This window comes from Centroberyx affinis, unplaced genomic scaffold, assembly GCF_046629955.1.
Source record: "Centroberyx affinis isolate AG114_WGS23_722 - 3 ecotype Tasmania unplaced genomic scaffold, CSIRO-AGI_Caff_v1 ptg001042l_1, whole genome shotgun sequence".
NCBI lineage: Eukaryota > Metazoa > Chordata > Actinopteri > Beryciformes > Berycidae > Centroberyx > Centroberyx affinis.
Window position 1 is genome coordinate 34,397 of NW_027279598.1, and position 27,839 is coordinate 62,235.

The 27,839-nt window shown below is 43.2% G+C and overlaps 1 protein-coding gene across 2 annotated transcripts; it reads left to right on the plus strand.

Annotated features, from left to right (window-relative positions):
- psd2 (pleckstrin and Sec7 domain containing 2) lies at positions 1–26,762 on the plus strand. Of its 2 annotated transcripts, XM_071522892.1 has the most exons (17): positions 1–134; positions 165–262; positions 383–512; positions 2,322–3,104; positions 15,463–15,660; positions 16,069–16,149; positions 17,084–17,196; positions 17,523–17,581; positions 18,108–18,110; positions 19,759–19,848; positions 20,005–20,048; positions 20,183–20,373; positions 20,715–20,785; positions 21,219–21,376; positions 22,214–22,358; positions 22,640–22,783; positions 23,345–26,762. In XM_071522892.1, the coding sequence occupies exons 1-17, from the start codon at positions 1–3 to the stop codon at positions 23,576–23,578; spliced, it is 2,676 nt and encodes an 891-aa protein (XP_071378993.1). In that variant the 3' UTR covers positions 23,579–26,762. The 2 variants fall into 2 exon arrangements, with proteins under 2 accessions (XP_071378993.1, XP_071378992.1); XM_071522891.1 differs by lacking the exon at positions 18,108–18,110 and having other exon boundaries at positions 1–512.
- The last annotated feature ends 1,077 nt before the right edge of the window (positions 26,763–27,839 follow it).

Consider the following 27,839-nt stretch of genomic DNA (forward strand, 5'->3'; position numbering starts at 1 on the left):
ATGACCCAGGAGGGGCAGGCTCTGCCCTCTCCCACTCCACCAGAGAACCCGGCGGAGCCCAACGCCACCGCCGCCACCTCAACCACCAGCCAGCCCACGGAGACGCACAGCAGGGCCGGGGCGGAGGAGGGGGGGTGCCCGGGAGAGTGGGAGGCAGAGGAGAGCGAGGGGAGACAACAAGACGAGGAGGTCAGAGAGGGAGAGGAGGAGGCGCAGAGGGAAGGAGCGGGGAGGGCAGAGACAAAGGGCGAGGAAGGAGAAGGTGAGGCGAAAGAGGAGAGGATAGATGGCGCTGGCGCTGAGAGTCGACAGACAGACGGAGGGGCGGAGGGAGAGGGGGAAGACAGGGAAGAGAAGCGAGGGGAAGGATGTATAAGTGCAGAGGTAAGCTCAGCGGAGGGGGGGGCAACATGTGAAGAGGAGGAGATGAAAGAAGAAGAGGAGGGGAAGGAGATGGAAGAGATGCCACCGCCAACAGAACAGGAGGCAACTCAGCCTGAGCAAGCTGGCCGGTTAGTTCATACATCACTACTACTATGCTCTGTCAAGACACACATTGCTGCTTTTGTGTGGAAATCTTGTAACTCCATTTTTTGACATTCAGTTGTTGTTGTTTTTTATCTTAAATGGACCAGAAAGGTAGAGATGATATCATGAGGTCATTACCTGTTCCTTGGTGCAAAGTGTGTAATCTCTAGCCTACCTCTTTCTTACCAGCTGGGAAATGTTGGGTATATATTGCACAACCCGTGAGCTTGTGAAACTCATTCAAAACTCAATGTATAATATAACACTAAAACTGCAATCTACAATCTTGGCAGTTTTAGTGTTATATTATACATTGAGTTTTGAGATTGTATCATACCCTAAAACCACCAACAAGTCAGCTTTACCCCCTCACAGTTTATTGCATATATTTTACACAAAAATCTGACCTGGATCTACATGAATCAGCATGCACAATGTATCACATAAAAGCTGTTCATCAATTTGATAAATCACTTTTTAGTAACACACAGTTGGAAAATGTCAATGGCTTAAAAATACCAGCCTAAGACCGTGGCTGTGCAGTTTATGTTTTGAATCATATCATGATAGAATGAATGTTTCTATGCTGAGTATCTTTTAATGCTGAGTAGTTTTCTCAGTGTGGTTCTCTGGTTCATAATTAGCCTAATATGCTTTACTCAGTTTGCATCTTACAAACGAGTAAGCAAAAGCCTTGCCTCAATTAAATGATCTGAAAGGCAAACAAACAGAAAAAATTGTCTCATTTTCAAAGAGGCTGCAGACTTACTAAATCGAATTTCCATCACTCTTTGAGAGAACACATTTTGTGGTAGTTATGCTGTTAAAGATTGTCCATAGCATACTTTTTGGACATGGGCTGTTATTTACCTGGCATTATTTTCTACATGTTTTGCATGGAAAGGAACAAGCAAACGAATGTATAATGCAATCAAAGAGCATATACGGTGCCTCAATCACCACTACAAATGACTAGTGCAAATTAATTATACATGAGAATTGCTCTGGAGTATAGGAGATTAGTGGAAGGAATGACAATGGAGTGCTGAGTTTAAAAAAGTTTAAAATGTGTGAGAAACCTGGGAAAAACTGTTAGCTGGTATACAATATGCTGAAAAACACATGTTTCTGATTAGTGTTTTACTATGTGAGAAAAATGTGAAACAAAACAAAGCAAATTTACAAGATGCTCATTATTTAAGATTATCTGAACAAAGCCAAATGTTATGGGGATAAATTTGACCTTTTGGCTGAAATAGTTATAAATGCTTTGTTGTCAGTCTTAGAGGATTTTTACACTGTAAAATGCAGATTTTTTTTGGAAAAGTGATAGACTTGGGCCCAGTGGCATTATTTGGATACGTTATCATTCTTTGATAAAAAACTGACTTTATGGAGCATTTCTGTCCAGCAGCAGCAATATAGAGCGCTATAATAGATTCATATTCTCTCAAATTAATGGAAAGTGTGGAGGTTTGACAGACGAGAGATGTGCTTCTGGTTATTCAGAAAGTAGAAAATTGGACATTGCTTTTTCATCACTCATCTTTCAGTTTGTCTATTCAAGCTGAAATATTTGCCTATTGTGCTACTTCTCCTGAATGAAGAATAATTTAAACAATGAATGTGAATGATCTACTTTGCATGTGTGCCAGTCTTAACAAAGAAACTATGTTCAAAGTATATGCCAATGCTTTTTTTTCCTAATATTCCTTTCCTTTCCTTTCCTTTCCTTTCCTTTCCTTTCCTTTCCTTTCCTTTCCTTTCCTTTCCTTTCCTCTACTTTCACACAGACTGGAAAATGGGATAGATGGACATGAAGAAGATGACGAGGGGGAGGAGGAGGAGGGAGGAAATGAGGAGGTTACACAAACACACTTGGACACTTTCAGCTCAAATTTTGAGACTAATGTAGAACAGGCCGACACAGAAGTGGAGGAAGAGGAGGAGGAGGAAGAGGTCCAGAAAGAGGCAGATGGGAGAGAAAACCAGGACAGTTTCAGCTCGGTGTTCGAGCAGATTGTCGAGGAGGTTGATGTTCAAGAGGAAGACGAGGAGGAAGAGGAGGGGGAGTTGGAGGAAGAGAGGGAGAAGGTTAGGGGGGACAACAAAGACGGCTTCAGCTCCACGTTCGAGCGCATCGTGGAGTCGGCCCTGCTGAGGGGCGGGACCTGCTACAGCAGCCTGGATTCGCTGGACGTGCTGTCACTCACAGACGAGACAGACAGCTGTGTCAGCTTCGAGGCGCCACTGACGCCGCTCATCCAACAGAGGGCGCTGTTACAGGGCCCCGAACCCCTGGAACTGGAGCTAGCCACTGTGCAGGAGCAGGAAGGGGCTGAGGCTGGGCCGGAAGCCCTGAGAGGTGATCTGCAGGCTGGGGAGAGCACAGCGGGGCCCGACCATGGAGCTGGAGCTGGAGCTGGAGCTGGAGGAAGCCCACTGAGGACCACCATACCAGGGAGCAGGTCAGAGTTTGTGCTTAGCCAGCCTGGACGGTGGGCCATCCCTAATGGATACCATACAGACTCCCAAGGCGCCACAGAAGGTTCTGGAGCCATGCTCAACTCTGTCAGGTAAGGAGGAGGCATGTTTGATTGGGTGTTAATGCATAAGTCTAGACATTTTCCACCTGGACCCTTTTTTCCCATCATTTTCCATGATACAGATTGATTCTTACCAAAATCTCATTAATTGCTATCAATTGAGTAGTGAAGCAGCAACTGATGATATTTTGTTCATAATCGATTGGTATGATGGAAAAAGATGGGAAAACAGGGTCTACATTATGCTTCACACCTTATGCTTTAAATCTGACTGGACTTTCATTCTGTTATGCCTATGGAGAGTTACTATAATCACATTTCCACAATGGCTTACTGACATCTGTTCCAACACCATGGTTACACTGTAGAAAGATACAGTATGCACAACCATAGATATTGTTAAGCGGGCATGTTCGAGCAAGAAGACCAGTTTTGATATGACTTTCTGAGATTGCTAGAGTGCAAACGTGTTACACTTCCTTTTCGAATGTGAAACACAGATGGGTGAACGTCCAGTGTGCATCCTGTCGCAGCCAAAGGAAGCTTTGTGTAGATTTCATAGGCCTGATGTGTAATTAATATACTGTGACCTTGGCTTAACCAGCAGGTGGCGTGAGCACGGTGAGACCCAGCTGTGGGCCCTGAGTGAGGGGGCAGGGTGGATGGGTGGGTGGGGGTGAGGGGTGGGCTGTCTGGCTGCTCTAAAGTAGCTCTTTTTGTTCATGCACACACACTCAAACACACCAAGGCGTGTCAAACAATTTAGGATGGAAATACACAAGCCTACATATACATATTATCGACCAACATAAAGTACACTGCACAGGACAAAAATCTATGCTCATGTTAAACGATTAGCATAAAATCCTGTATATCCTTCACTATTTGTTTGGCTTCAGGGTCTTGTTGAGGAACACTGACTCAGAGTCAGTTTCCCCTGTCCCAAATCCTAATCAGTCTCATTAGTGAGGAAGTTGCAAAGCTGAACCCAGTTCAGCTTACACCATTTCCTCCAATCCTTTAGTATATAATAGAATATAAGAGGAGAGAAGAGAAGAGAAGAGAAGAGAAGGGAAGGGAGGAGAAAACCTTACTGTACACAATTGGATTGGATTTGTGCACTTCAGCTTGAATGCATGCTGTGTTCATACCGCAGACTTAAACAGCAACAAGCAAACAAAGAGGAAGTATTCAAAAATTTAAAAGTTACAGCAGTGTAGTTTTTACATTTTTATAGAGTCAGTGGTGGCAGGGGACATATTGGGGCTTGGCCTGTTTAAGCGGCCTCATTGCATTTGGAATGAAACTGCTCCTTCCCCTGTTGGTGGTGATTTAAAGCAGGGCAACGATTGTGAAGCAGACCTGGAGCTTGTGGCTGGGGTCTTTGCTTCCACTGACCCTGTTGCCCTAAAGCATATTTGCACAGTAGCAGAGATGATCTTATCGCTGACAAGCAGAAAACAAGAAAGGGGTTAAGCATGATAGCAAACTTTTGCAAATGGAAACAAACTCATGGGACTAGCATGTTTGTTTCATATGGGAGGTTTACACTGGATATGTATACTACAGTATTTATACAATTTATACTACAGTTGGGAAATCAGAAACAAAGTGCCTGTCAGTATCTTTGATGAATAGCCAGCTGATATTCATCACAGATGCTGCGATTTTGCACGATTACTTTACACTGTTTTTCTATGTTAAACTCACTAACGCTCATCCATTCTGTCCAGCATTTTGGCACCATGTTGAGGATATTTGCATAGACCCCAAAGAATTGTGGGATACATAGCAACAGCTGACACTACTTTCTTACATTTAATTACCTTAATAGCACTAAGGGGGTTTGAGCCAGGGCAGAGCCACCGAGGAGGAAGTGGTAACAGGAACCATATGGGAAAAAACCACGTAACTTGACCTATGGCTATAGGTCTGTCTGGCTGGCTAGTATGCAATCCTTAAGGCTCATTCTCCACAGCTCTGCCCCCTGCACGGTTTCTAGAGTTACAAATCCACTGGAATGCCAAATAGATGCACAGATCTCTGGCATGATCTGCTCAGCTAACTGCTGGGATTTGCTCTTGGATTCTCCTGGTGCTTCCACAGCTCAGTATGAGTTACAGGATGAACCAAGGATTCTGTATCTCTATCTTTCTCTCTCTCACTCTCTCTCACTCACTCTCTCTCTCTCTCTCTCTGCCTGCCTCCCTCTCTCCCTCTCCGTCTGTCTACAGATGTTGTCCTTTAAGCACGGACTGGCTTCCTGACCACCAGCGCCAAGCTGAATGAGCTATTGTTTATGTCATGACATCATCGTCTTCAGCTTTCCTCTACCCAGCAGGGTCTGAGTGTGTGTGTGTGTGTGTGTGTGTGTGTGTGTGTGTGTGTGTGTGACTATTGCTCTACTATGCTAGCCAGCTTGCCAGCCACTTGAGCACTTAAAGCTAGAGTGGATACATGTGCTACTCGGTCTTAAAGGGATAGTTCAAGTTTTTTAAGCCACCTACAGTATCTAATTTATCAGGAACTGGGAATCCTTTCTGTCCATTCAAAAAGCACTTGCCTCAGTGATTTAGTTTTTGGGATATTGGAGGCAGAAATTGCAAGAATTTGTCAGCAATGCCAGGGCAAGTTAATGGAGCCAAAACCCATTACTCTGAAAAAACACATGCAGAACATTACAACAGTTTTATAAACTTTTCATAACATAGTTTACTATATAGAGGGACTATGTGATTTTTAAAAGAAAGAAAATTCAGCCCAATTGAGTTGCACTAGTACTGGTAAAAGAAAATCCTTAAAAAAGAATGGGCTATAAGAAGTCCCAGTTCATAATAAATAGACAGAAAGGGGAGGCCTTCATAGAAAAACTCTTCATAAAAGCTTTTTCTGATTTACAATCCTGTAAAACAGATTTAGGTGAAAGAGAAACAATAATTATGAATACAAGATATAAATGGTGTCTACTAGGTTCTGTTTGATCCAAAGCTCTGCTATCCACATTATCTCAACCTTGCTTGCGCTTACATGTCTTTCCCTGCGTCTCATCTCTTTTTTCTCTCTCCTTGATTCTGTGTCACTCCATCTCTTTGTTTGCTCCATCTCACCTCCTGCCTATCTCCTACCTCCCTTTATCCTTTTATCTCACTTTATCTCATTGCCCGTCCCCTCCTTTCCTGTTTGCATCACCTCCTCCCCCATTTCCCCTACAGTGCTCCCCTGCAGCCTCTTCTTATCTTTCATTCCTCTCCCTCCCTCCCTCCTTTCTTCCCGGTGGGTAGCTACAGAACTGGCATGGTTACACAATGTGACACCTCGGGCCTTGTGGGCAACCAGTCTTTTTCTCCGCAGGACAGACCAGCTGCAAAGCAGTGGATAAAAAATGGCAAGTCAATCAGTCAGCTAGTCAGTCAGTCAACTTGGCAGGCATTTAGTTGTTTTGTGGTTGAATCAGTCAGTCAGTCATTTTGTTGGCTGGTCATCCAGCCACTCAGTCATTTAAGTGGTAATCTGCTCTCTTTTTTTTTTGTTTCCATCTTTGTTGCTCAGCCTCATTGCTGTGGTGTTTCTGCACTGCACTTCCCAGAGATCACCTGTCAATCAAAGAGTGTGTCCAGTACTGTGACGTCTTTTTCCTTGGATTTTCTGTTGATGCAGTTTCAGTTTCTCTTTTCTTTGTCTGTTCAGCCATGGTGGCTATCACTGCTCATGCAAACTACCCAGTTCTTCTTCTGTTTATTCCAAACAAACCGGAAACGTGAAACACTTCCTGTACACCAGAGGATTTTTGAATCACTACTAATTCAACCTTTTTCAATGTTATATTAATCTGTGATAGCGAGTAGCAAAATGGACATTTATGTATTATTACTTTAAGTAAGCTAGTCAAACAGTCACTGACAGTGCCCGTCTCTTATCTAGTTATCTAGTCAGCAAACCTGCCCGTCAGTCGGTCAGTAAATCACTTAGATCATGTAGTAAATTATTTGATTATTCTGTCAATCAGTCAGACACTAAGTCATTTGGTTAGTTAGTCAATCAGTCAGTCAGTTACTCCACATGAGATGTGTCCCTCTGCGCCCGGCGGGAACCGCCACCGAGGTTGAAGCTTAACCTTAATCCATAGAGCCTGCTAAAACCACCACGAATACACTCTGTCTGTGTGTCTGTCTGTGTGTGTGTCTGTTTCTCTGTCTGTCTGTCTGTCTCTCTGTCTGTTTGTGTATCTGTCTGTCTGTCTGCATCCCTGACTCTGATGTAGATCCTGTCTGTCTACCAGCTTAACCAGCTACTGACTAGATCCACCTAGTACTGATAACTCGTTGAATGTTTAATAACGCAACCTGTGGTGTAACATTGACACACATATACACACGCACACACACACACACACACACACAAATGCTTAAAAGAAAGGAGATACACTGACATATGCCTACCTTACACAACACACACAGAAACACACACACACACACCCACACCAAAGCACAAACTGATGTTCAGAAGTCAAGGCATGGCCCGGTGTCGCGGAGTATGTGTGTGCATTCACGCATGTGTTCGAGTGTGTGTACGTGTGTGCGGCGTGTACGCCTGCACATCTGCATGCATGCATGTGTTTCTATGTGTATCCACGCGGAGAGCATACTGTGAGTGTGTCCCCCCCCCCCCCCCCCCCCGAAGCTAGCGATCCTACCAGATCTAAGCCCAAGCAGAGCAGATAAAAGCCAGACGCAGCCGCTCCCATATCAGAGAAGCAGCTCTGCCTCGTGGACTAATCTCTTTCATATACACCGTCGAGTGCAGAAACACACACACATGAAAGACACACACGCGCGTAAACAAAAATATGCATAATGCGCGTACGTCCAAATGCTACGCGATGGGGGCCCTTGATATTTATCGTTCACCTTCTGAATCTCTCTCTCTCTCTCTCTCTCTCTCTTTCTATCACTCTCTCTCATGCACACACACACACACACACACACACACACATCTTTCATGGTGTCACTTTGGGAATAAAATCCTCAGCGCGGTTCTATAGAGCAGCTGAAATACCCTGCAGATTATCCTTTCCTGGCTCGCAGTCAGGCAGTGATATGGACACACACTCACACACACACACACACACACTCACAAATACACATGTGCACACACTTTTGCAACACAAGCAGTAATACAGACAAATTCTCTCTTTCACCCTTCTCTCCACACACACACACACACACACGCACTCACACACTCACTGACTGAATCATTTCGGCACCAACAGATTTATCCCTCTTTCTGTCTATTTATAGCTTGACTCTATGTTTTATGACACATCCCACAATCTTACTGTACGAATGACTGTTTTGGCTGAATGAGGCTCTTCTTACCATAGGCCTGTCTCCTCAGAGGCCTGTGTCAAGGCTTCCTGTATGTGCCGTTTGGAAGGCCAACCAGACTCTCGCAGGGAAAACACTTGTGTCTGTTTTGTGGCATTTTTCTCCTCCTGTCTGCGTCTGCAACAGATTGTAAGGCAGAAAACTGGGAAGTTATTTTCTAGTTGTAGCCAGACGAAGCTGCTGTGGTCAGTGTTTTGCTACACAATCCCACACCTGACCACAATTTGTTTCACCCAGCCAAAAGAGGTCACCATTGTCCATTGTCCACCATTGTATGTGTCTGTGTGTGTGTTTGTGTGTGTGAGAGAGAGAATGAGAGAGAAAAACAGAACCACTGACTATATTGTGCACAGGGTTGTGGAGTAACAGATTACATGTAATGAGATTACTGTAATCTGATTATAAAAAATAGGCTTTATAGTATAGAAGTGATCAAATTACAGATAATTTTGAAAATGAGGTGGTCACTTTGTTTTTACTTATATATAATATTTAGGGCATTACTAATACGTTAGTACTAGTAGATTACTGGACAACAATCAATTAACGGGGAAGGGCATTTCAAGATAATTTGGTTATAAATAGTAAATTGTTAATTTACTTTATCCCCACATTCATTGGTTTTAGTGGTAATCCCAATGTTACTCAGTTTCATTATTTTAGTGGGTTATGCTACTGATTACAGTTTCAAGTGGTACAATCTGTAACAGATTGCATTTTGATAGAAACCTGCAAATGTATAAATGTAAACACTAAAGGACAGGTGGAAAAAGCTCTAGTTCAATTGATAATGACCAATTAATTTAGTAAAATATCAATTACAAAAGCATTAGTTCATCATTTGGAGGCCTGAAAGATGCAGTAAGAGCACGCTCATTGAAAATTTCAAAGGAAATATCTTTCCATCTTTGCAATGGATAGATGGAAGTGGTGGTTTGGTGTGATCAGTGATCTTGTGTGGCCTTGTTGTTTTCTGAGTTGAGTGTGTTGGAATCAGTTGCTGGTTAAACTGGGAGTCAGCTACCTGGAGCACAACTGGACTGATGTTTAATACTGGGATTTGCACATAAACGTTAATGACAACGGTCTTTTTGAGTCTGTTGTTGGCATTATTGCAGCATGGCTGTTTATAGTTAGCTAGCACAAAACTAAGGTATGTTAGACAGGATGTAATTGATAGGCTACTGGTGATAATTGAGGCTGTGATTTACAGAGGCACTTATCTCACTTATCCTTTGCTGGCTGTGTAAACACAGAATCAGTTTTTCCCTTGTTCGGATCTGTGCTACATCAGGTTTATAAATCCTGTCTTCTGTTCCCATGTAAATCCATGGCCTGTAAATGACAAAGTTTAGCCATGATTCACAGGCTGACATGTGACCAGTTTTCAACAGCACCTCCTTGGTCCAAAAAGGATTCTGGTCCCAGTGCTGATTGAATTTCTGTGTTGTTGTCGTCGTCAAGGAAATTTAGTTGTTTTGTTACCGTTGTCTATGCCTGATGATCTGCAGACCTTGTTTAAAACCGGCCTGAGACGAGATTGCAGTGAATCCCTCAATATAGTGGCCAAATATCGCTGATCAAACTTCCTCCTGGGGTCCGTCTCTGTTCTCCCCTCTCATCTCTCCTCACCTCACACTCCTCTAAATCTGTCGATTGCGACCCCACAGCTGGCTCTCCGTCCTCTGCCTCCTCCTTTTCTTCTCCTTTCCACCAGACTAGAAAGGGGAAGGAGGGATTTAAAAAGAGAGGGAGCATGCAGGGATGTGTCAGTGTGGCTTATAAAAGTCTCTCTGTGTGTGTGTGTGTGTGTGTGGGGGGGGGGGGATCTCCATGCCATCACATGATCTGTTATTACAAACGTTATTATATGTCACTGTAACCTTAAACTATGTTATTAACAGCAGTGTAGAGGCCAATAAAAAGGTAAACTGTGACCTCCAGTCGGTGATCATTATTAGGCATCATTAAAAATGTTTTTAAAAAAATCCCATAAAAGATCCAATCACCATATACTTCTCAGTATGATGTGTACTATGAATTTACATCATAAATTGATCTATGCCAGCCTAAAAAGATAGTAAACATACAGAAATAGCCATATGAAATAAGCAGATGCTGGAATGTAGCCCCCTCAGTGAACTTCAGCAGTCCAGATACAAGACGTCCCAGTGATATTGAACTGATCTGCTGGCTCGGAGCCCTTCACTTCAATGCAGAGGAAGTCTGCTGGCCGGGACACACAGATCTATTGTACAGCCACGACTTGGAACATTATAATTCATCAGAAAAAGTCTCTCCAGTCGGCCCGACCGCTCCGCCCCCAACATCCTCTCCTATGAGGAGTGGGCAGGCAACCTCCAAGAAACTTCAAGGAAAAATACACAAAACAAAACAAAAAAACCCAGCCTGTTGACACTATGGTGGAATAACGCAATAGTCTGATTTACGCTCCCCGAACGAGGAGAAACTATGCATGACCTGGCGTCCGCTTAAGTGAATGAGGAAATCAGACTTTCTTGGGGATAGTTTAACAACGAAAGCGGGGCCGATGCAGCTTTTACCGAGTACTGGATGATGAGGCGGTCGGACCGCAGCGCGCTCCTAACCGCTGATTTTCAAGATCCAAGTGACGATGTGGAAAGACGAATATGATGTGCATTTTGACTTCTTACTGCAGCTCCTGTAAGTTTGATGTTTCCTTCACGCTGCGAAGTTTATACGGGTTTTACGTCTGAATGGGTGGGAGCTTAAACGCTATGCTTCGTGGCAAAATGGAAATAGTGGAATTGGTTGGCTAGTGTATAGTGTAACTTTACCCTGGCGAGAAATCACTGTAATATTCCTATAATATTCCTATAGGGACGTAGAGCGTGTCTGTGGTAATTAACAGTGAGCTAAAACTGACTTTGTCGTGTTTTACGGTAATTCTTTTTATCTTCTATGTTATCACTGTAATATTCCCATAGGGACTTAGCGGGTCTGTGGTGCTCAATAGTGAGTTTATAACGAACTTATATGGTACTTTTTTTTTTTTTTTTTAACCTCCTATGGTTTTCTCATAATATCCCCATTACCATAAATTTCCCATACGGACTTATAATTTTGCCGAGATATCTTTAAAAGATTCATTATAGGATTGCTATATTTCTTTTTCATGAGGGTCAGTCTACCATCACGAGGTAAAACTTTATGTAAAATCAACATGGTATTGCCGTAGGCCTGTTATACCAAGAAAAGGTCTCTTCGTACTTGTAGGCAGCCTAATTGCTGTAAACTCTTGTTTCCATGGTGGTTTTGCACTTTGAACTGTGACCAGCAGCTCTACAAAATCAACATGAGCCAGCTCTTTACCCACTAGGTGATGACCCATCAATGTCAACAATACACTGAAAACCAAAATGTATTAAGGTGTGTGACTTATCCATTTGTTGGCCATCAATTAATTCAACAGTAAGTTAATGCAGTCAGAAGTAAATACCATGTAAAATAGTGTGAGGCCATTTCAGTGGCTGGAGCTGACATTGTTGTGTTGTTGAACATTCATAATTCCAATATTGCAACATTGTCTGTGCTGAGATTGTATCTACACGCCTTAGCAGATGACTTGGTGATGTCGATGTGCGTGCACACACACACACAGCTCACTGTGTATCTCACTTTGTCCACTGCAAAAGCTTGGTGTGCAACAGTGTGTATGTGTGTGTGTGTGTGTGTGTGTGTGTGTGAAAGAGAAAGAAAATCATATGAAATAACAAAATTGAATATTAACACCCCCTATAGTTGATGATCATCTCATGGAAAATGCAGTTAAGACCCCCCTACCACACACACACACACACACACCTTACAGGCACACCTTGTAGGTGTGGGTGAGGGTGGCGCACAACCATGGAGATTAGTATGAGTCACTGGCATGCAGAGTCATGCTCTCTCTCTCTCTCTCTCTCTGACACACACACACACACACACAGTAGCCTAAGTGGCACTCACATTGACTGAATATGTGTGGCCTGGGGATATAGAATTGTGGCTTTAGATAGACAAGTAGTTTTACTGTCTGCCAGTTGGCCCTTAGTAAGGTCAAGTATTTTAGAACAAAAGGCCTGCATTGGATATTTGATACTTTAGACTGTCTGTCTCTCTCATTCGCTCTCTTATTTTATGTGTGTGTATGTGGTGTGTGTGTTGGTTCTATCATTGCCAGTCAGCATTGCATTGGGGGAGCCCGGCATCATTTTAGCCCCATGACTGATATGAGTTTTGAATGATTTATGAGGTCTCTGAGTCTAGTGAATTAATACGGTCAGACAAGCGAAAGCAATTTCACAGCAAACACTGGGCTAGATATTGTTTTGATGGTTTACCACAGGCTCATTGTGTGTGTGTGTGTGTGTGTGTGTTTATGTGTTATCGTGTGTGTAGGCTTGGTCCAATTGTGGATGCATCTTTCTGCCTGCATGTGTATATATACATGTGTGTGCTGTGTTTGCATGTGTGTACACACTACATGGTTGCGTGTGTGTGTGTGTGTGTGTGTGTGTAGTTTCTGAAGCCAGCCGTGCGCCTCACAGCAGACATGTGATAGACAGTGTCACGGTAGTCTACAGTCCCTCCTCTTCCTCTCCTCCTCCCAGCACAGGACACCCGGCTTCTGCTGTATCCATGGCAACTGGCACATCACCACGACAACACAGCGTAGCGTATTGAATTTGGGAGGCTAATGCAATTGGCCTGATCAGATTATGCAAAAAAACATCTGAATCATCTGCCGAGAATGCTGACAGTGTCACACAAATGCAGAGACAGACAGGCAATGACATTTAGACTGAGGAGGTGAATGTGCATCTTCTTGAGAAATGACACTGGGACCATTTGCTGTTTTGCTTCGATTTGCTAGTAAATGCAAAACTAAATAGCTATTTATGCTGTTTCTGTTCAATACTGCCAATTATTAAATGTTATGTCTTATGTTAGATGATGTGTCTCTATGGGTTGGGTGGGATAAATGTATTATGGGCGCTGTTAATAAGATCTGCAGTCCGTTTAAACTAGACAAGGCCCTTTGATTAGATTTGTCTAATAGGCCTAGAAAAGAGGCATCATTTGTTTCACTTATATGTAAATGCTATCATATGTTACATCGCAAAGTTATAAAAAAGATTGTTTTAACTTGTAATCAAAACCAAACCAGCTGCTTTGAGTGTTTCAAGTCTTGTAAAAGCTAAATATCAGTTAAATGAACATCCCACTGATTAACTGTGGGATGTATTTGTGTGCCAGGTGTACCGAGAATGCAGTACAGTGGACACAGCTCAATATCTCAATCAAACTAGCTCAATATGGCACAAGCTTTAAATAAATAACTAAATAGGCACTAATTAATACTTTAATTCTCTACATTGATTCTCTCCGTTCTCCCGGTGATACTTGAGCCATCTGGGGTGCTGCAGGCCCAGGCTTGGTTAGAGAGACCGTCCCTCAACTGGATGATCCACATTCAAACCCTGCATTGGCAAACATCCACCCTGCTGAAGTGTCCTTGAGTCCCTACCAGCTCCAGAGTTTCCGCTCTGTAGCTGAACCTGAACTCTCTGTAGATGGGGGCAAGAGAGAAGAGAATCAGTCAGTTCGTTTTTTGAAGAATTATTGCTGTTTATGCTATAAGCCCTGTCTCTTGTGAGTTCTCTATCAGTGTGATTGTAGGTACGCTTTTTGAAGCTGATTGAAGAGTGGGAAGGGGTTAAATCAATAACAGCAATGGCCATATTAAAATTTCATTGTTCAAAAATCAAACTATTTCACTGAATTACCTTCTCAAAAAACCACATGGCCATCTTTTGAATTAATGAAAAGAAAGGACAATTACTTTTTGGAAATAAAGTAATTATGCAAGGATGCAAGTGCAGACTGCAGAGTTGAGTAAGCTGTTGTTTTTGCTGTGCCAACATTACTCTCAGAGTTATGTCACCCATTGCATGAAATCATTTTCCAACTTTTTTGTGTCTCCAAATCAAGTGGATGACAACGTGTCAAAGTCTGTTGGGGTAGAAAAGAAGCTGTATGGAAGTTATTTTCATAATCATCACAAATATACTTTATAATTCAGTATATATGACTTTTCTGTGACTCTTTGGTTCAGTGAATGTGTTGTTGAATCAGTTCTAACCACAAAGCTAGGGATTATAACTTCAACCAGAGTACGTGTAGTCTGAATATGGTAATGTCTGTCATTCATACAGGCTGTACAAGTCATTCCTTTGCAATGGAAACTGCATGTTCGTTCTAGTGTCTGTAACTGTTTGGCAACTGATTTAATTTTTCCTTCCTAAACTTAACTACTCATGAAAGGTTGAGTACATTCGGTCTTTTGCAGCAACGCCCTGCTTCAAACTCATACAGTTACACCCATTCACACCTGGGATCTTCCCAGTACAACCACTGTCTGCTGATGGCCAATGAGCAACTTCACAGGGGCAGCTGGGGGTTAGCTGCTTTGCTCAAGGGCAAGTTGATGGTAATTGCAGAGGGAGGGGAGAACATATTTTTCTGTATTATAGGCTACAATTGCCCATACAGTTATTAGTTTATATATTAAAATATGTTCACTTTCTAACGTTATATATTTGAATTTCATGCAACAGTTTGAGATTACTGCACCTTTATGGAAGAGATTGGGGAAGGTACATTCTGCTTCAGGCCTACAGATTTTTCCACAGCCACTGCAGTAAAATAGGACATTAAGTGGCAGTGAAACTGGGTCAACATCATAACAAGTCATTTGAAAGTCATTTGACTTTTATTTGTGTGTATGTTAACATATGTTTATGTAATTGGGTTTTGTGCTCAGCAATTTACAGTGTCTTCTATCCAGCTTAAGTGAGTAGGCGTGTAACGATGGACATGTGTTCCATTCATTAACCTGGGCACCTGCTTGTGTGTGTGTGTGTGTGTGTGTGTGTGTGCTTGCGTGCGTGCGTGCGTGCGTGTGTTCCCCTCCCTAGCGATGCCAACCTCACAGACGTGCTGTCTGACTCAGAGGAGTGTGATTTGGGCAGTCTGGAGCGTTTGGAGCGCGGCAGCACCGACACTCTGGCCAACGGCTGCCGAGCCGACTGTGAGGCCGCCAAGAGGCTGGCCAAGCGCCTCTACCACCTCGAGGGCTTCAAACGCTGCGACGTGGCCAGACACCTGGGCAAGAAGTGAGCACACACACACACGCTCGCACACACACACACACACACACTGCTAAAAGACCATAAACAGAGGAAAACATATGCACTGATATGAACAGGCACATATGTGTATAGACAAGACACACAGACACAAAGTATGCATCTACAGCACATTTACAGCATGTATAACCAGCACAGATTGATTTACAGACTGACAACAAACCACATGATCGAGCACATCAACACAAGGTCGCCACATGCTCAGAACATTAACAGCAGGACATTCTCAAACACATGCAGTCACCTCGAGAATTGACATTTATATAACATTATATAACATTCATATCCCTTCAGTGCCATGTTGGTATGCTGATGCATCTCTGACTTTCTCTTTCTCTCTCTCTCTCTCTATCTCTCTCTTTCTCCATCCTGCAGTAATGAGTTCAGCCAGTTGGTGGCGTCTGAGTACCTGAGTTTCTTTGACTTCTCTGGCCTGTCACTGGATCGAGCCCTGAGGTAATGCACAGTCAGCACTTGGTAGCGATGTGTGTGTGTGCGCGTCGGTGTACGTGCACACACGTGCATGTGTATTCTCCCCATTCCCTCTTCACAAGGCATTAGCGTTGTGCTAATCAAGCTGTCGTGTTGCATACAGTTGCAGGCTACTGCAGTTGACAGCTGTGTAGCACGTCACTGCCTTGTACCTGACATGTTGCTGTCTAAACTGCTGCCTTCAGTCCGAGTTCCTCAGCTAAGAAGGCCTGATGTGTGCACTTCAGACTGGGGCTGGTGACACATGATGAGGTGTGCTGTTGTTGAAAAGTAACACATAGCACACGTAGCACCCTGCATTATTTTGGGTTGGTGTTGTTTGGGTTTTAGCAGTTTTGATTCTAATTCATCTTATCGATTCGATTCCTTTCCTTATCATGGAAGAAATTAAATGTTTCTGTAGAACCCTTTATTTTTTATCATTGTAGATTATGTTTCTAACAAATAGGCTAGATTGAATGCAGAAAGAATGCAGGTTATTGCAGTTGCCTGCGCTGACCTAATATTTCTTCTCTTTTAAATCTCTAAATTTTCCTCAGCTTCATTTTGACACTTTAAAACTGGGACATGCAGCATTAATGTTTCAGCACAAAATAAGCAATATGAAGGCATGATTGGAGCATGACAAAGCCTATTTTTCAGTACCGTACTATAGACACCGGGGCAAAGAACATAGAACATACTTTTTTTTTATGACAGTATACTTCAGGGTGCATGAGGGTCAAATTGCCAGTTTAGAAAATAAGAACTGCTACAATTACAAGAGTAAAATATTTTGTTATAAGGTTTTTAACAAAGAGGGTTTTTCTTTAATACCAATCAGAATCATGTGTTTTTCAAAAATGATTACAATAATTTGACCTCGTGTTGACCTTGTGATGTCATCTGTGTGTGACAGGAACTTCTTGAAGGCCTTTCCGCTGATGGGGGAGACCCAAGAGAGAGAGAGGGTCCTTGTACATTTCTCCAAGCGATTCTGCCACTGCAACCCACAGACACCGACCTCTGAAGGTCAGGGCCATGAGGGTGATGATGGTGGTGAAGGTGATGATAATGAGGAAGATCTTTTATGATGTGGAGAAAAAAAGCAACCTTAACAACCTTTTAATGACAGCAAAGTGATGATGTAGATTACGTAGAGTAAAGCAGTTCTCTGCTTGAACTGAACTAAAGCTTGCTAAGAAATGTGATCTACAAAAAGCTACACAGACTGGAACATATTGTATAGTATTTTTGTTTATGTGAGTGTGTGGCAGTGCATTTGTGCGTGTGTGTGTGTGTGTGTGTAGCAGAGCAGCATGACATTTCAATTACCCTTGTCTATTGTCCCCTGGCAGACGGAGCCCACACATTAACCTGCGCCCTCATGCTGCTCAACACTGATCTACACGGACACGTACGCACCGACTTTTACTAAGTTTTCTATTCTATTGGTATTGTAGGATCCACTAACCATAGACATTCTTCTTGCAAAGCTGGCAAACAAAGTGTAAACAGTCCATTGTCAGCAATGGCATGTCTCCATTCACATCTCTTTTTATATCTCTTTCTTGTTCCCTCTCTATCTCTCTCTCCCTCTCTCTCTCTTTGTCCCTCATCATCTCTCTCTCTCTCTCCCCTCCCCGGCCTACTTTCTGACCTGTTTCTGTCTCTCCTCTCCTCTAATCGTCTCATCCGTTCATTTTTAAACTGGAGCACTGTGGTCTGGGCGACAGAACTCGATCGGTATCATAGGTCTTCCTCGACCCTCCTGCTCTGCTCTTTAACTCGACTCACAGTCACAAGTTAATGATGCTTTTAGTGAATACCCTTCCTCTAACTAATATCCTTCCTCTTTTTCTCTTTTCCATTGCTTTTGCTCCCTTTCAATTCCTTCCCCTGCTAACCATATCTGGTCCCCCGGTCTCTCTCTGCCCCTGCAGGTGGTGAGTATGCTTATAGTACTAACGCTAGCTGTGGTCGTCATTTACATCTGTGCCTGGAAGGGGTGTTTCTGTTTGGTCAGCTAACAGTATGATTCAGGCCAATAGTTACGCATCCTAAAATTGGATATTGTATTGGAAAATTTCCCAAATGATGGAGAGCCAAGTGAAATTATGTATGGCAACTTGATTTTATGCCTTTTCACATACAGAAGGAATTTAGATCTCTCCAAAGAAGAGAAAAGACCCAATTTTAATCATCTTAGTTCAATGACAGAAAAATAATTGTCTGCCTTTATATTGTTTAGTAAAAGTAACTTGATGTTGGCTTGATATTGGCTAATATATAATCTACTTAATTTAGTATTCAGTATTTGTATCAGCAGTGAAAAAGTGGTATTGATCCATCCCTACTTACAGTACAGTGTTGTTAATTACAATATCTATAAATTTAAGTTAAAATTAAACAATTTAGGCTAGGCTACATGTTTCCTACTTGATAATATGAGGCTTTAAATTAATTAGGAGTGCAGTGCCCTTCTAGCTTTGCATGAAAGTATAAGTACATTTGTGAACTTTGAGTGGTTAATCCAATTGGATTATGGTCATGAATTACAATAACCTTTTTCTCGCCGTACAGTGGATGTAATGAATAATTGAAGCGTAATACATTTTGTTGCGAATGTTACATGCCATCTTGAGTATTTTAGCTTTGTGAATGCTACTTCTCCTTGAAAAGTGAACATTCCTCATTCCTCAGAGGAAAAGTGTGAATCTAGGGGCACTAACCAGGTCTGCCACCTCATTCATTAGAATTACTGTCCTCCTACATTTTGTAGTAGCAGTGGTGGGTCAAATCGTTTTGGTTCCACGGCTGTTCCTTTTTAGATTACAGGTTTCATTCAGGCATAAACAGGCATAAATGTAGTAATTCTAAACATTGACACTACACATTAGATAATAATGTATTATTTTAATAATCCCAGTAGAGGAATTCTCTTTCCTCTTGTTCCCCTCCACAGGGAGGTCAGAGGTCAGGGTCAGCTACAGTACAGGAGCTGGTAGGGATCCAGTGTGTTGCTCAAGGACACTTCAGCAGGATGGATGCTTCCCAACACAGGGGCTTGAACCCAAGTCCTCTAGTTGAAGGACGGGCTCTCTAACCACTAGGACACACTGCCGCCCCAAAACAGGCCCACATGCTTAGGTTCTTTTAATATCACATTTTCTCTAGTGGCGATGATTCTATTGCTTTGGTGGCCTAATGCTTCCTAATAACTACAGGGAAAAACACTGGCAAGGCAAAGCTGATTCTAGATCAGCAAGAACCCCCCTCCCCCTGCTATGTAGCAGCATAACACTGCCACCCAGTGGAGGATTAGGGAACTCCGCTCAGGTTGGTGCAGATGAAGGTGGGCTTGAATCACATTCGCAGCCCCACATACCGCTGCGTTTTTGGAAACTTCAGGATAGACAACATGGCTCCACTAAAAAAAAAAAAAAAAAGTTTCCCCAAGATAAACCTTTCAGGGAGGTGACATTTCTTCTCAAATGTCAATTGAATTCATAAATTTTTTTTCTTTCTCTCTGTCTGTGTCCGTCTCCATCTGTCTCTGACTGTCTGTCTGTCGGTTTGTTTTCCTCTCCTCAGAACATTGGGAAGAAGATGTCTTGCCAACAGTTTATCAGTAATCTGGATGGCCTCAACAACGGCAAAGACTTCCCCAAAGACTTATTAAAGGTATAGAACTCCTCCTGAGCCAGTATAGCTACATATAAAGCACCTACTGTTTGTCAGCTTGGAGGGTTTTTCCTCACATTCCAATGCTGTAATCAAATTAAAAATCCTCAAAAAACATTTCTACAATCTGTCTCTTTTACCATCTTGCCTACACAGGTCTTGTATAACTCGATAAAGAATGAGAAGCTTGAGTGGGCAATGTGAGTATACATTTTGTACTTATCAAAAGGCAAAAGTATTTAGAGTATGCAAGTTCTTCAGAAGTATGTCGACTTAAATTCATGCTAATGTGGGTTATCTGTATGGATATTTGTGTGTGTGTGTGTGCATGCAGTGAGGAGGAGGAGCTGAGGAAGAGCCTGTCGGAGCTGGTGGAGGAGCAGTGTGAGGGCGGGAGTAAACGTGTTGCCAGGGTAACGGATGGCAATAACCCTTTCATCGCCATCCCCATCCTCCTCAACGCCGTCACCTACAAACATGGAGTGCTGACCCGCAAGAGCCACGCCGACATGGACGGCAAGCGCAGTGAGTGCATGGACGCACACACACACACACACACAGACACACACACACACACACACATACACACAGACACACACACACACACACACACACACACACACACACACTTTAAGTTCCAATTCTCTCATAATTGTCAAAACATGTAAGAAAAGTATTTTTTGTTTCTCTCTTTTTCTCTGTCTCTGTCTTGGTATCTTTCAATCTATTGCTCTCTCTTTCTCTCTCTCTCTCTCTATCTCTATCTCTCTCTGTCTTTCCGTGTCTCTCTCTGTCCATCTCGGTCGCTCTTTCTCCCTTTTTATCGCTCTGTTTCCTCTCTCTCTCTCTCTCTGTCTCTCTCCCAGCCCCGCGGGGTCGCCGTGGTTGGAAGAAGTTCTATGCGGTTCTGAAGGGGATGATCTTGTATCTCCAGAAGGTACCGCATCTCACCCTCTGCTCCGTTGCCATAGAAACACACATCCACCACCGCAGTGACAGCGGTGCTGGTTGCTGCTAGCTGCTCTGCTCTGTGTGTATGTGTGTGTGTGTGTGTGTGTGTGTGTGAGAGAGAGAGTGAGATGGTGAGAGTGTTAGAAAGAAAATGAGGCATAGCTGCTCTAGTGTATGTTTGTCTCCCCCTGCTGGTGGGAAGGCTGTACTGACCAAATGTGAGGCTGTGAAGTCATCAACCTGAGGCCGCAAAATGAAATGAATGAGCTGTATCTTTGTCATTGCTTTATCTTGTTTTGTTTAGAATGGATATTGGTATAGACAAGAGAGTAGCTATGTTTAGGCTTATCATTTAAAACTCTAAAACTCTACTTTATTCATTATTGTTTGCCTGTTCTTCTTTATTTTCCCTCCTCCAGGATGAGTACAAGCCGGACGCAGACCTGTCGGAGGTGGACCTGAAGAACGCTGTGCGGATCCACCACGCCTTAGCCACCTGCGCCACCGACTACAGCAAGAGAGCCAACGTGTTGAAGCTGAAAACCTCCGACTGGAGGGTCTTCTTACTGCAAGCTCCGTGAGTCACCCAGATGATTTTAACATGTCGCCATCACACGGCGAAAAACTTTGAATCTCTGAAAAGTCAACAATACAGGAATTAAGAAGAAAACAATGGAATGTTCCCTTTCACACATATATTTTTTTTTAAATATACAGTATACTATATACTGTGTATATACTGTATATGTAACACATTGTAAATAGTTTAGCATGGCTCAAAGGTCATGAAACTGAAACATGCAAAACTTGAGATGAAAGATTTCAGCAGGACACTGAAAATATGGAATCAAAGGTATTTCAAATGAGCAGGTAACCAATTAAATAGAAATAATAGTATATGGCGATACCTAAATCTTCTGTCATATTAATTCCAGTAATTGATCAATTACTTTGTTTGTGATTTTGAAAGTATTGGTGCAAAGTATGAATTAAAGTCTATTACTACTAAATTCTCACTGAATCTGTTACTGTTACTGTAAACACTCAATAATCACATTAACATGTTAAATTACTCAAAAACATGTTTGAAGGGAAAAGGCATTTAGATTATAGACACTGACATCATTTACAAAAAATTTAAATAATGGTTGATACTAGTTAGTTGTAGATAGTTGTAGATGATAACATAATTAAAATTATAGTCTGTGAACTGGAATAATTGTTTGTTTTTCACTCTGCCTACCCCAACGTACCTGGCTTTTTCTTCTGGAAGAACCCAGGGTTGAATGTGGTGAAACTAAAATATACAGATAGAGAGACACTAGTCAAGCAATTGCTACTCTCTCTGTCTCTCTGCTCCCTTGCTCTCTCTTCCGTCGCCCTTTCCCATCTCTCTCTCTCTCTCTCTCTGCAGGAGTGAGGAGGAGATGATGTCTTGGATCTTCCGGATAAACCTGGTGGCCGCGCTGTTCTCTGCCCCGGCCTTCCCTGCCGCCATCGGCTCTATGAAGAAGTTCTGTCGGCCCCTGCTGCCATCCTCAACCACCAGACTCAACCAGGTACACACTGGCACACACACACACACTCACACAACTACTAAACTAACGCATTATCACACTGTAGGCTTACAGACAAACGCACATTTATGAATGTGCATACATACATAAAGAGTATCACAATACATACATTGCAAAAAAATCTATACAACAGCAACTACAGTCCACACAAAAATCATACTCATAGGGCCGGGTAATTTCCACATCCTATTTGCGTCCGCTTGCTTCTGATTGGCTGTTTCGGGGGGGTCTTCCGGTGTTTCTTGGGGCTGCGATTGGTGCAGGAGGAGCAGCTGCTGAGTCACGAGAGCAAGCTGAAGCAGATGAGCCTGGAGGTGGAGGAGCACCGGAAAAACCCGCCCTCGCCCGACCCCAAGAGCCGCGAGTGGGAGGAGTACCGCCTCAAAGAGCACTACCTCACGTACGAGGTACAGCCTTCTGGGGAGACATTTGTTCGTTTTTCTGTCCTTGATTTATTTATTTATATACATTTTTACAGCTGAGAGGTCAAGAAGCATGACAGATGGCAAATGTCCTGTCCTGGTTTAAGCCCCCGATTCTGGATTATTTTTTGATTATATCAATTATGAATTTGTACATCACATTTTTTTATTAGTGGCACAGAAAATATTAAATTAGCAACTTTCTCAATAACTCAAAATGTTGTTCCATTTTTTCTATAACATTTACAAATTTACCATTTGCAGCATCAGAATACATGTAAGTTTCTTGTTTTTAGCTGTCACAAACTGTGACTGTCTCAAAAAAAAATGCTAATCAGTCAGAAATGAAAAGAAGAAATTTTTCAATCCAACACAAACAAAGTAAGTGATGAGGCGACAGTGGCTCAACAGGGTCCAAACTACTATTTCAGTTTATCTTATTCTATTTTTTTTTTTGCTTAATTTTGCGTTTCTCATTCTCTTGGTCTCCCTGTCTAAATCATCCCATCTCTCCCTCCTCCTCCTCCTCCTCCTCTCCATGAGCAGAAGAGTCGGTATGAGACGTACATCAGCCTGCTGCAGGCCAAGCTGCGCGCCGAGACGGACGACCTGGAGAAGATCGAGGCCAGCGTGATGGGCGGCCTGCTCGGCGAGGGGGGCCGGCCCGGCCGCGAGGGCCACCTCCGCAAGACCCAGTCCTCCCCGTCCATCAGCCAGGCTCACGGCGGCGGGCTTAACGGCAGGGCCGCCGGACGCACCGCCCCGGGACAGAGGAGCTGAGGGGGGGGGGGAGGGTCAGAGACCGCGCCCCGCAAAACAACAACCCTCCAAGCCAAACCTAGCTTGATCCTGCAACATCTTCTTAATAGGGTTTTTTTGGTTTGTTTTTGTGTTTTGGCTCCTCCGTTCCTCCTGTCTCTGCTCCTGGGCGGATGCGCAGTAGTATTCGTTGTACTTGAGAGGGGGGGAGGGGGGCAGGTACAGGAGAAATGACTGTCGCTATCCTCGCTAGAATTTATCAACCCTCGTGATAAATTTGTGTCCCTGAGCAATAGATGAAGAACCCGCCCTCCGTCCCCGACAACTTGATCCTGCCAAACCTCAGTTCGTGGACCTTTTTTATTGCACATTAAATTTCTATTTATCACAATATCATCAGTATTATTTTTCAGTGCAGGTAAGATCGATGCAATTGTCTTTTTTTTTTTTAAATGTGTCTTTAGTTATGACCAGATTGAGGACATTCTAGTGTTTTGGTTTCAGGCTAGAGAGAAGAACAAGGAGAGGGCAGTGTGATCGCCAGCAGGTTTTATCCACCGACTATGAAAGATAGAGACAGATTCTTTACAGCTGTCATCGCTCGTGTTCCCCCGGTCTGATTTGCCTTCGGGGACACTGTCCTGCCCTTGTTCTTCCGTCTAGGTGTCGGGTGGTGACGGGTCCCGGGTCCCGGGGGTGAAGGTGGTACTACTGTAGCATTTGGCCTTTCTCGCTCACTCTCACACACCCAGCTCCTCACATGCCTGAGTACGGACCCTTTGTGGAGCACGGTGTGTGTAGATACAGCATATCTGTCCCGGCGTTACAAAAACTGGACTCTTGAACGCTCGCAACTATGAACTCAGACGAACTTCTAGAAGGTTGGAGTCCCTGCTATGTGTAGCCTATTTATTTATTTATTTAATTTTTAAAACCCCGGGAAGGGTTTTTGCTGAGCACGCATGCTCTTCTTCAGCAACGCCCCGCTTCACGCTCGTACAGTTAACACACATTCACACCTTGGAGCCGCGCAGTACAACCACAGTCTTTCACTGTGGGCCACTAAGCCGCTCCACCGGAGCACCTGGAGGTGGAGTGCCTTACTCAAGGGCATCTCGACACTAGCTGTTGAGGGAGGGGGAGAGTGTTACTCTTTCGCTTGTCAGATTTTCCCAGCCGGTGCCGGGATTTGAACCGGCGAGCTTCTCGTCACAAGCCTGCTTCTCTGATGTTCGGGCTGCCGCCGCCTCTAGTGCTGACATGTATTTAATTATTCTGTGTTTGGTTTTCTTCCAACCGAAAGCTGAACTTGAGATGATAACGATATGTGACTGAATGAAAGCACTGTGCCATGTTCTGTTCGTACAGTTCCCCCTCACTGCTCTTTTAGCGCCATGACAGAGAACACGGACTGGTGCTGGACGTGATAGATAACAAGATACGGTTGGATGCTAGGTTTCTGAAGATGGAAATGAAGGACAGAACAGGAAAGCGTGGGTGGGAGGCATATGACTGGATCGGCTGGTGTGTGCTGTGATGAAGTAAATGTGTGTGCGCGCGTGTGTGTGCATGCGTGTCTGTGTGTGCATCCGCATGTGTTTTAAGTGCTCGCAGTTGAGACATTGAAGCTGTAGGCAACAGGAATAACTAAATAAAGCAGGGTCATGTTTTGTATTAAAGATTCAAAAGTGCTATTTAGCATGTTGGGTGAGGAACAATCCCATGGCCTTCTGTTGAATAAGACTGCCGTCACAATCAGGCCCGTGTTTCTCAAAAGCATCTCAGCATAAAGACAGTCCTATTGACTAGGGATGCACCAAAATCACTTTTCAACTGTCGATACCGGTTCCAAGAAAACAGAAAATCAAGTCACTTTGCTTTCAGATTCAGAATCAGAAAGCACAGAGACTTGACTTTCTGTTTGATTTCTGACATGTTTCATGGGCCTCTTGGTATCAGATCTCAATACTGGGTAAATTCTCTGATGCTAGTACCTTATTAAGCCTTGTATCAGGCATTTACCAGTACTGGTGTATCTCTACTATTGGCATCATTCCAACCATTGGAGATAACATGAAGATAACCAGGATGTTTATGGGAAAGCGGGCCCAAGTCTAGCACAGAGTGGCTGGTTGGAGAGCGTAGCAGCGGGACTGCTCCAGCTAAGCATGTGAAATCAATGAAAACCATTTGGATACTGGAACGGAAGAGGGAAACGGCAGCAGAGCGGCTCCGCCAGCCGAGTAGGCGTCAACACATCCTCCACGTGGGCTGGGAGGAGGGGGAGGACGGACAGACTTCTAAGAAGAAGAGACCGCTTCTGTTTTCTAAGTAGGAGACCGTCTCTGCTGACCGAGAGGACACGGCAAACAAAACGGACGTCCGACTCGCTTCTGTCTTTCCAAGTAAAGCAACGTGTCGAGCCTGTTTTTCACAGGAGGGCTTGTGTTGAGTTGTGTGAGGAGGTGAAGATGAGGTGGGAGGGGCACCGGTACTGCTGTTTGTGAGCACCTTAATTGATCCCTACCCACCCAAACACACACACACACACATACACGCACACATTTCCTCTTCCCACCTAATATGCTTTTGACACAACTGTAGATCAGTGAGCTTGTGCCCCCTCACTCAGCCTCAGCGGCACAGAAGTATGTGTGCCTGTGGACACAACCGGAGCTGTGGATATCTAGGTTATTAATAGTCATATCTTCGGCTCTGGACACGGCACCGCCGCTGCTTCCCATATCACACGCACAGCGACCGATGGGATCTGAGATCCTTACGGACTGGGCTGGAAACCTGGAATCGCAGCTGGAAGCCCGGAAGCGGATCCGTGTACAGATCAAAATCCTGGAATGGAGCTGAATTTTCAGAGAGGAACTACCATTTTATAAAGCTGTATTGTTAGGATAAATAACTGCTTTCTTACTGGGAGACCTCCCCTTATAGTCACTTTGGCTGTTGTGCTAACCATTGTTTCCCAATGTTCTAGGGTAGGCCTGTGCTGTAATATAGGATTGTGAGAAAAAAAAACATATTTGTTGATTGTTTTGTTTTATTTAAAGAAAAAAAATGACAACTTCGGCACTTTGATGTCAGCATTGGATCTGGATTTTTTTTGTTTTGTTTGTATATCTGAACTGTTTTTTGACAGGATGCTCATACTATGTAAAGGACATATTTACTGAATATTTAGTCTGTGCTTCATAAAGTAAGCTTTTATACAGATTATTGTGGTTGTGATTTATTAAGACTGTCAGATCTGCACAAAAAATAATTATGGGTCATTTTGCCAGTTTGGATGTCCTTGACCTCCTTGATGTTACGTAGGAATATGCTTTGCGCAAAATTTTGAAAAAATTTTGTTCCAAATCCACACAAATCTGAAACTTTCAATTTGAAAATCCTATTGTTTTTCTTAGAAGTACCATAGGACCATTTTTAAAGTATTAAAGAATCTCAACCTGTCTGAATGAGGAATCAACAGCCCCTGGATTGGATTTGTCATGTTCAGGTTGTGTTAAACTCATTAAAATTTTTATATGGCATTTCTTTTCCACAGCCTGTACAAAATTTCCCCCACGGAAATACTCAGTTTTGCTGGAGGATATCCATTCATTTTGTTTAGCGTGCAGTCGAGGAAAGCTAGCAAATAGCCACATCCAGTATGTAACTGCTAGTAACTGAATCAAAGGACTAATGGTTAAAACTCTCCAGAAAGCTAAACTCTAAGTGCCAACTCTCTGTGAGTTGGCACGGCATCACACTCTAATCTATCACAAGGTATTTTGTGGTACTGCTTTGCAGAATTGATTCAACTGTTGACAGCAAGCTGAGGAAGGAACAAGTCAGATTCAGGAAAGTGGGGGATGCATGGTCCAAATGTTCCAAGAAACATCCAACAGTGCTAGGAAAGACACATGCCGTAACACATCAGCTACATTGACTTCAAAAAGTTTTTTTTTTGCACCATGACACCCTATGGAAGGTCTAAAGACACACTGATAGTTGTATGAATCAGTGTAGCATCATTGTATTCAAAGCTTTTGTAAAACTTGGATAATGCATAGAGCGAATCCCAGTAAAAAAAAAAACAGGGTGTGTTCCCCATTCTATTTCTTACTCCTATCAACTGGATTATGCACAGAACAACAGTTGATAAACCAAAGGGATCCCATGGACCCCTTTGTCCCAGTCAGAAGATGTGGATGAACTTTAGGGCTGCAACTAACGATTATTTTCATTGTCGATTAATCTGTCGATTATTTTCTCGATTAATCGA